This window comes from Phoxinus phoxinus, assembly GCF_949152265.1.
Source record: "Phoxinus phoxinus genome assembly, chromosome: 16".
Taxonomy (NCBI): Eukaryota; Metazoa; Chordata; class Actinopteri; order Cypriniformes; family Leuciscidae; genus Phoxinus; species Phoxinus phoxinus.
In genome coordinates, this window is record NC_136891.1 from 31,711,615 (window position 1) to 31,721,399 (window position 9,785).

The window sequence follows — 9,785 nt, forward strand, 5'->3', positions numbered from 1 at the left end:
TGCCGACGAGCAGCTGACCCTAACAGGGGATCCCATAGTTTAAAAAAGTTTAAAGAAAGAAAAAACACGAGGAATTTGGGGCCAAAGTACAGCGGGGCAAAGACAGCATGAAAGAGAAACTGAGGAACAGAAAGTACACTTTTTTTCTTCCTCCTTGAAAAACAACAAAGTTTCTTCAAAGTATCCAGTTGTATGTGGTTGCACAACCGTGACCGCTTTTGTGCCATATTTTTTATCTTCATGTTAACAATAAATGTGTACTGTAGAGTTAACTTTATTTAACAAACAATATTTATGTCTAACGTTTAATGTTTCTGAGCGTTCAGATGAACGACTGACCCCATTACTAACAGCTTTTTGGGGAATTTATTATTATTATTCTTTTTTAACAGTGCTACACAAACTTTAGAAACGTTTAAAAACATTTAATTAATATTTATATCATGGTACAGAAAGGTGACTCATATTCCAAATGAATGAAAAACATGCATCAAAACATATCCAGACAAAGCCGGACATTGATTCAACATGATCTGAAAAAAATACTCATAATCATGAGACAGTTTACAATACATCGAAAATATGGCATATTAAAATCTCATCCTTTTGTCAAAAAAAAAAAGAAGAAAGAATGAGAATGCATGGCAAAAAAAGCGAAATTTAATCGTTCAAACAAATGCTACATTAAAATGTGTATACACACAATGAGAAATCAAATGTGTACATATGAACAGGCTGGTATATAAAACAGGGATTCACAAATGTGTAACAAGATCTCTTTATTCATGCAGCGTGAAGGGAACTCAGATAATTCTTTGACTTCTTTCATTATAATTCAAGCATCTACATTACAAACAATTTGCATTATTCATAAAACCCTAATTACAAATCTTCAGAACAAAACAAAGGGTCAAACTTACTGAAAACAATCATATTTACTGGTTTGTCCATAAATATGTTTATACAATTAAAGAATCTCGACAGAAATCAAACCTCACTCTGTATGTAGTGATAAAAAAACAACAATCACAAAAAAAACATTTGAGACATGAACTTAAAACCCCCCCCACCAAACGATAGCTGTATAGTCCTGATTTAAATGGACTCTCTTGTCAAATACCTTTAAATTAGCAACAGAGCTGTGAAAACACTGGCATGGAGAGAGGCCAAAGGTGGGACAATATTGCTGCGATAAATTTCATCAGCCGCTTCCCTCAGCACGCAGTGCAGCAGCAGCATCTAATGACGGCTGTCAGCGGACGGGGAGCGGGACCGCGGGGAGCGGGACGGCGGGGAACGAGACGGCGGGGAGCGGGACGGCGGGGGCCGCTGCGCTGGGGTCGGCGGGGATGCAGATTCAGCACGCGCTGCCTCCTTGGGCCGCACAGGAGAGGGACTGGCTGAACGGGACCGACTTCTGGAGTGGTTATGTGATTTGGGGCTGTGGGATCGGGAGCGGCTACGAGAACGTGATGCGGATCGCCCTCGTGAACGAGAACGAGATCGAGATGAGTTGCTGGAGCGAGACCGAGTTCTGGATCTACAGGACAAGAGAAAGCAAGAGAAAAATCAGTTCATTAATCTATCTACACACTATTGTTCAAGAGTTTGGGGTAGATGTGATTTAAAAAACAAATATTTTTATCTCTCTTTCTCCCCAATGATGCATTTATTTAATTACAAATACAACATTTTATTTACTCCTGTTATGGCAAAGCAACCATTACTCTTCAGTGTCACATGTCGGCATTTGCTTTAAGAAACATTTTTTATTATAATCAGTTTTTCTGTAAACCGTGATACATTTTTTCATGTTTCCGTGATGAATAGAAAGTTCAAAAGAAGAGCATTTATTTGAACATTTATGTAACAAATGTCTTTACTCTCAATTTTGAACAATTCCATCCATCTTTGGTAAAAACAAACATTAATTTCTATCTATATATAATACAATATATAAACATAAAATAAATCAAAATGACTGACCCCAAACTTTTGAATGATATTGAACAAATATTAGTAATAATAACAAAATAATTGTAGCAATTATGAAAATCTTATATTTATTTAATTTTATACATAAATGTTTATTAAATAATGTTTTTAAAATATTGGAAACATTATTATTACATGCTAAAAACAAGAATAACTCACTTTTTCCTGGACGCCTCAACAAGTTTGATTTTCCTTCCATTGATCTCTTTCCCAGACAACTTCTCCATGGCATTTTTTAGATCATTATGGCTGGCAAACTCAACCACACTGTAGAAAGATAAAAGTATTACATAAAACATTCAAAAAGTAATGCAATATCAATTTAGGTTTTTTTTTGGGGGGGGGGGGGGGGGGGGGGTGACTGGGAGAGTAACGGGAAAAAAACAGCCAGCTCACCCTTCATTAAGCTTTGGCCGATGGGCATCTGCAAAAGTAACCTCTCCAGCTTGTCTCATGAAATCCTTTAAATCCTACACACAGTACAGCAGCATGTTGTGTTAGCTAGGTAACTTAGATGAGCATATTTACACGTTTTATGAAGTATCAGGGTAAATTAACTATCAAAGTTGGGGTCCGAGAACTTCTCAGATCTTGCTCAAGCCTGGACCATGTTCAATATGCTACATATAAACATAAAAATTAAGTTGAAGGGATGAAAATTGCAGCACACGGATAGATTTGAAACCAACAAAAAGCTCTCTACTTAAAGCTTTGTGAAATGCGCAAACATTGAGACACACAAGACTTTTACACATTGCCAAAATGAATGGTACAGGAATGAAAAGTGGTGGCGTTGTAAATAAGGGAACAATGTTGAACTGGGAAATTTTGGCTTGCAATGCTGTGACAAAAAGCTACGCCAAGCAGCAAATCAGTCTTTATTTCATGTTCTTTCGACTCTCTATCTAAAGCTCTGTGATGCTGCTAACACTGGCTTCTGAAATGTGCAAACACAAAGACTTCTGTGTCTCATCGCCAAAATTAACTAGCACCAGAACAAAAAGTGGTGGCGTAGTAATCAAGGGAACAATGTTAACCATGGATATTTTGGCTTGCAATGCTGTGACATTCCCGGACCCCTGGACTACAACATTCAAGACTAGTAGAGCAACTATGTGGAGCGGCTCGTAAAAAAAGGGCCCCACATTTAGTAAAATGTACATTTACATGGCAAATGCATTCTTACCAAAACACAAGTGCAGCCATACAGTGTGGAAGTGCACTAGGCCTCCCTCCATCGATCGTACCCTATTTGTGCCGTCCCCTCAAGGGCACCGAGCGTAAACAGCGAGGAAGAGATTATAGACTAATACCTGGGAACGTACCCATCGGGCTGTTTTATCCTCTGCCACGTGTGTGGGACCACCAGAGAGCAGGGTGGGTGCGTATACCGATCGAAGCCTCTCAAATTACCGAACCCCTCGATTGACTGCGTGTAAGCCAGAGATTCGCTCTCTTTCTCTCTTTCACTCGCTCTCTCTCTGCCCCTCTCTCTCTCGATCTCTCGCTTTCAATCTCTGTCTCTCTCTCTCTCTTTCAGCTCGGCACCGTCACAAACCGCGCTTTGTAGCGGCAGCCGCTGCGTCTAGAGCGAGAGGGCATCACTCTCAGAGAGCTCTCGTGCGATCAGCGGAGGTCAACTAGGCGTGGGACACAATGGGAGTGGCTTAACCAGAGAGAGGGACCCTGTAGGGGTTAACTCCACCATTAGCGAGCTCTTCCATACGACACAACAGTCAGGCTGGCAAATAGAGGGGTGAACAATTGGTTAAAACAGAGGCAAAGTGACTTAACCTTACTGTTTCCTCAGTATTATATGACCTTGAATTTTGAAAGTAATCTCAGAATGACAACTTCTGCCATTGATTTACATTTAATTGGGTAATAAATCAACTTAACTCTACATATTCTGATAATCTATGAAGGATTCCTTTTTTTCCTTTTTTTGTGTTATTTGCAGTGTTTGGGAAATCAACTGACTCCCCAAAACATGACAGGAAATTTATGAATGCTCACCTGCCAGCTGACTCTTGACGACAAATTCTCCACAATGAGACGATTCTCCGTGCGCATCGGCGGAGGGTTCCTGACAGGAGAAACCGTTAAGAGTTATTGACTTGATTTCTATAAAAAACTGAACATTGTATGTTTACACAACCTCAACTGTGCAAATATGACTTAAGCCCAATTTATACTTCTGCGTCGAACTCACGCCGTAGGCTGTGTGTAGCGCGCGTACCCTCCGGCGTACCTTGACGTGCACCTCTCCAAAAATGTAACAACGTGTCAACGCGGACGCAAGCGCTGTGATTGGTCTGCTAGAACCCCTCCCTCGGGTTTCTCACATGCTCACTCTGCATGTGTAATTGCGCGTCAACGCGGACAACGACGCAGAAGTATAAATGAAAACCAACGCGTAGTCTATTGCATAGAGGCTCTTAAAGTATAAATCAGCCTTTAAAGGACAATTCAGGTGAAAAATTAACCTAGGGGTAATTAACACATGGTTACCAAGTCGATCGTTCTCTGGGATGCGTTTTCATGATAATCAAATGTGTTGTCAAAGAGTTTTATCTCTAAAAACTGATTAGCTTAAAACGCTAGTATATGGGGCATAGAATAGGTAAATTGCTAGTTAATACTAGCCCGAACCCCGCCCACAACATTTTTTGGTCGGGAAGTTCGGTCTGGACTCGATCCGTTGAGGAGTAATTATGCTCGGCTCCCAGAAGGCCGAGCCAATCAAATTGCCAGGGCGGGCTTTAATCGATGATGGACAGATGATCTGCGGTTACGTAATCACCACGTCATCAAAGCGCGGTTGGGTTGAACTGGTTTTCAACAAACACGACTGCAGCTGGAGGACTGAGATGTTTAGATTCCGCTATCGCGTCTGTTATAAAAGAAATCGACAGCGCATTCATTTTAAAAGACGAACAAAGAACCGCAATCAAGGTATTTGTCGATCGGAAAGATGTGTTTGCCGTCCTTCCTACGGGATTCGGCAAAAGTTTAGCTGGCTCTGATGGTCGCTAAGAAGACGGGACGCAATGAAACCAATGGAAGGGATGCGCTCACGATCTCTTTTCTCTGAAGCCTCAGATGAACACGCTTCTTCAGCCGGCTCTCTTTCGTCGGCTTTCCATTTTTTAAAATCAGTCAAGTCGCGTTGCAACCGTGTTATAAAGTTGAGACAGGGCCGACAAATGCGAGAAGATTTATTTGCTTTATTGTCCAGATCTAATCCTAAACGGGGAACTAGGTCGTATATACATACACCTCTTGTATTTCGCTCAAAAATGCTATTCGTGCTTGTAAGTACTCCGCCTATTACATTCTTAAATTCTTTTTACAACAAAGGCAAAGATCGTTTACACTCATTGATTTACGTGCAGTTTAGCTCTGTTGACAACTATGCGTTGCTCAACATGCGTTGATCTGATTGGTTGTAGGTCTATCCAATTGAGTGCACAGTTTTTTTTCCCCTGGTTCGGTTAAGACACGCCTCATAATCAAAGCCCTATGGAGCAGTATAGGGCTGCACGATATGAGAAAAAGCTGCGATGTGCGATAATATTGTTTAATATTGCGATGACGATATGACTTGCGATAAATGTGATTGTTAACTATAGAGCTGGTAAGTCCCGCCCCTCCGTAAAACCCCGCTGGACCTCAAAGTTGAAAAAGCGTCAATGCAAGTGAATGGGAGAAAATAATTATTTTCTGGTCCCGTTCGAATTGTGCCATGAATGTGAACATATGTCGTCTGTGAATTTTTTATATAATCTTTCATGTGAAGAATGCGACAATTTAGCGGGTAGAAGTTTGATACGGGTAGACTTTGTGTGAGAGCACTTTGTGGACTACAACTCTTCGCTGCTGTCGACGCGTTTGAAACGTCAACACCACTAGCTCACGGCTCTAGCTCACGGATCCCGCTAGACATGGCTGTGTCTTTGGTGCACTTCACCGCCTTCTTTCAGGGAGAGGACAAAATCGTTGAGGTTGGCGAAAACCACGGGTAAGTCAACTTTATGCGGTGACGTCACATAGGCGACATGTAGTCTTTCTCGTTATGTCTTTTCCACAACTGCTAGCCGACGAATCATACCATATACTGTCAAACTTGTAACATGAAAGATTATATAAAAAATTCACAGACAACATATGTTCACATTCATGGCACAATTCGAACGGGACCAGAAAATAATTATTTTCTCCCATTCACTTGCATTGACGCTTTTTCAACTTTGAGGTCCAGTGGGGTTTTACGGAGGGGGCGGGACTTACCAGCTCTATACTGTTCCCATGTCTTAGTGCTTTAATAGGTTTTTTGCGTGATAGGTCAAAGGTTTATTACCTGCCTGGTTCAGAAAACACGATTTTGGCACAATCTGTTTGGCGTATGGGTGTCGTGGAGATTCGTAATAACAACGGGCGTCGGGACGCAAGATTCGATCGTGTCATCGTATAGTGTGTCATAGTGGGCGACAACCTACGTCGCGTCTGCGATGCCTCACGACAGAAAGACTATAGCATGTTTAATTCTTTAACGGTCCTCCACGACGGGTTGAATATGTGAGCGAGGCGAGACGTGAGTGAGTGCAACAGTGAGCGTGTGTGCGCGCCAGTGAAAGTGTGAGCGTGTGTGTGCGTGCGTGCGTGCGTGATTGAGCGAGTGAGCGAGGGACAGTGAGTGTGTGTGTTTGTGTGTCTGTGCGTGCGAGTGACTGTTTGCGAGTGAATGTGCGTGTGTGACGGCACGCGATGACTGGTCGGAAAGCAACGTGTAGTCTGACATGTTTCTTGTCCACGACAAGATTTTAGGAGTCAAAAACGTGTAAATTAGTGCTAATCTGAACCAGGCATTATTCATCGTGTCAGGCTGTCTGTTGCGATGTGTTCATCGCGGGAGTTCATATCGCGATGGCGATGAAAATTCGATGTATCGTTCAGCCCTAGAGCAGTATCAGACTCACAATCTGCCTAGAATAGGAGTATGACAAAGTCAGGCTAAGTTAATACCACTGACAAGGCTCAAAATAGCCTCACACTAACACGGTAGCATAATGAGGGTCCCTACATGCAAACCGAAGCATTGAGAACTGTGTAAGTGTAGAGACAGTTTAATCAGAAGATACTTTATAAAGACAGTACATTACGCATTTACAGGCAGGAGCCATCTTAGAAAACAGGCTCGACCAGTCGAGCCACAAACGGCGTGCTACGTTAGATTTCACAAACGTAATTCCTATTCACCAGCTCACGTAGCACGGTGTTCGTGGCTCGACTGGTCGAGTCTGTTTTCCAAAGATGGCTCCTGCCTGTATACGCGACGTGTACTGTCTTTATTCTTATTAAACTGTCTGTACACTTACAGAGTTCTCAATGCTTCGGACCCTCATTATGCTACCATGTTAGTGTGAGGCTATTTTGAGCCTTGTTAGTGGTATTAACTAGCGATTTACTTATACTTATTCTATGCCCCATATACTAGCGTTATAAGCTAATCAGTTTTTAGAGATAAAACTCTTTACATTCGATTATCATGAAAACGTATCCCAGAGAACGATCGACTCGGTAACCATATGTTAATTACACCTAGGTTCATTTTTCAACGGAATTGTCCTTTAATGTCACTTTTAATCAATGTAATGGATATTTTCTACATAAAAGTATTAATTTCTTTAAAACGAAAAAGGAACTCAACCCAGATATAACTTTATAATGTTAATGTGCAATAATAAAGATTGACCCCTACCTCCGGCTGTCCTGGGAGCCACGGCTATACCGACCAGGGAAACGTCCTCCACCGCCACCACTACCTCCACCACCGCCGCCGCCACCACCACCACCACGACCACCTCGGCCCCCGCGCAGGCGGACACGGGCATGTTCAATAGTCACTCTGCAGGGAAAAAGTAATCATACCTGTATCAGCTAAGTCTCAAGTCCCTAATATGCAACAATGTGTTGTGAAAACCACTATACAAACCGGCACTGAATTGAATTATACCTCTCATTGCAGAGCTCCTTCCCATCAAGCTCATAAACAGCATCTTCTGCATCTCTTGGATCATCAAATTCCTGAAAAAAAATAGGTACTTAATTCTTAAACTTTAGTTTATTTCTCCTAGTTTCTTGTCCAAATCATACAAGTCCTTCTTTTAGTTTACATTTGTTAATTGCTCAGTTTCAAACTTGCAATTTCATTTAATAATATTATATACATGCCCGTTCAAAAGCTTGGGGTCAGTAAGAAATTAATACTTTTATTCAGCAAGGATGTGTTAAATTGATTAAAGACGACATCACTAATTTGTGAAGGATCTTGTGACACTGAAGACTAGAGTAATGGCTGCTTGCCATCACAGGAATAAATTACCATTTTTACAATTAAGTTAAAATGGATATTTAAAATATTTCTACACATTCATGTTTTTACTGTATTTCTGATCAAATAAATGCAGCTTTTGGGTTAGCCAAAACTTTTGAATGGTCGTGAATTTGAAAATATATAGTATAAAAATAACAAGTATATACTTGTTAACAAGTATAACATGCACTGTCCCAATCAAATACTAATAACCTGAAATTATGAACACTTCATTACGTGTCTGTCTCAAAACCAGGAGAGCTTTCGATTTAGAAACGCTGTCCATTGTAGACTAGGTTTTGAAACACAGCACATGTGCTATTAATATATTATTGGGGTTGGACACCTACATGTACACATCACAAGAGCTTAAGTCACTATAATTACAATGCAACACAAACAGCATGCTGTTGCAATATCTGAAATTTGATTAAATTGTTTACGAAAGGCAAAACGTACCACAAATCCAAAGCCTCTTTTCAGGTCAATGTCTCTGATTCTTCCATAACCCTTGAAGAACCGCTCGACGTCTTTCTCCCGAGCAGAGGGGTTTAATCGACCGATGAAAATACGACAACCGCTCATCTTCTTTAAAAAAAACACACAAACAAGGTAAAAAACAACCGTAATATCACGATGCTGTTATTATGAAAGCGTCAAACACCGACGAAGGCTAGAGGGCCTTCATGAACCAGAACCCACATCCAAAGATAACTCATTAACTGATGAATTGTTACACAAAACAGTCGATTCAACAACACAAACCTTAAAAACTGATTTCAAACAAGTGTGAAGATGCACTGTCTCAGGTACATACCTCTGTCTAATGTTTCTCCTCTGAATGAGTGCGTGTGCGAACAATCCCTTTCACACAAAATGGAGTCAGTCAGTGTAGAGCCGCGAGATGCGAGCGACGCTCAACACTGATCTGAGATCAGTTCAGACACTGCGCTCTACTACTGTGTCAGATACCGTATAGTATAAAAAAATTAAAACATTATGTACTGTAACGTTAGCTATATATAACGTTACGTGAAAAATAGATAAATTAAGTTAATTTAAACTGTGTCAAATGAAAGTATGTTCATGGTAGTAATTGTTTAGAGACAAAATATCTGTAGTGTCAATATTACTGCCTATTATTATTATTTAATTTGATAAATAATCTGATCTGCCATGTTTATTCCGACCATAACATACGTTATATATAGTAAATAGAAATACACTGCAGAGAATTGTACTTTGATCGGCTCTTTTCAATAAACCAATTGAACCGATTCACAAAACCAATTCGAGTGATTCACGAATCATACTGAACCACTGAATAAACCACTGAATTGGGGATATTCAATTTAATTAATCAATGAATAATACTATTGATTAGCATTACCAAACATGGACGTTTTATTATTAT

General features: G+C 40.6%; 1 protein-coding gene across 2 annotated transcripts; it reads right to left on the bottom strand.

Annotated features, from left to right (window-relative positions):
- Positions 1 to 762: 762 nt before the first annotated feature.
- Positions 763 to 9,600, bottom strand: srsf5b (serine and arginine rich splicing factor 5b). 2 transcript variants are annotated; one of them, XM_079583890.1, is made up of 8 exons: positions 9,189 to 9,600; positions 8,831 to 8,959; positions 8,012 to 8,082; positions 7,757 to 7,903; positions 4,012 to 4,081; positions 2,392 to 2,465; positions 2,155 to 2,262; positions 763 to 1,540 (listed from the first exon to the last, which is right to left on the bottom strand). In XM_079583890.1, the coding sequence occupies exons 2-8, from the start codon at positions 8,954 to 8,956 to the stop codon at positions 1,240 to 1,242; spliced, it is 897 nt and encodes a 298-aa protein (XP_079440016.1). In that variant the 5' UTR covers positions 8,957 to 8,959; positions 9,189 to 9,600; the 3' UTR covers positions 763 to 1,239. The 2 variants fall into 2 exon arrangements, with proteins under 2 accessions (XP_079440016.1, XP_079440017.1); XM_079583891.1 differs by having other exon boundaries at positions 8,831 to 8,956; positions 9,189 to 9,344.
- Positions 9,601 to 9,785: the final 185 nt, after the last annotated feature.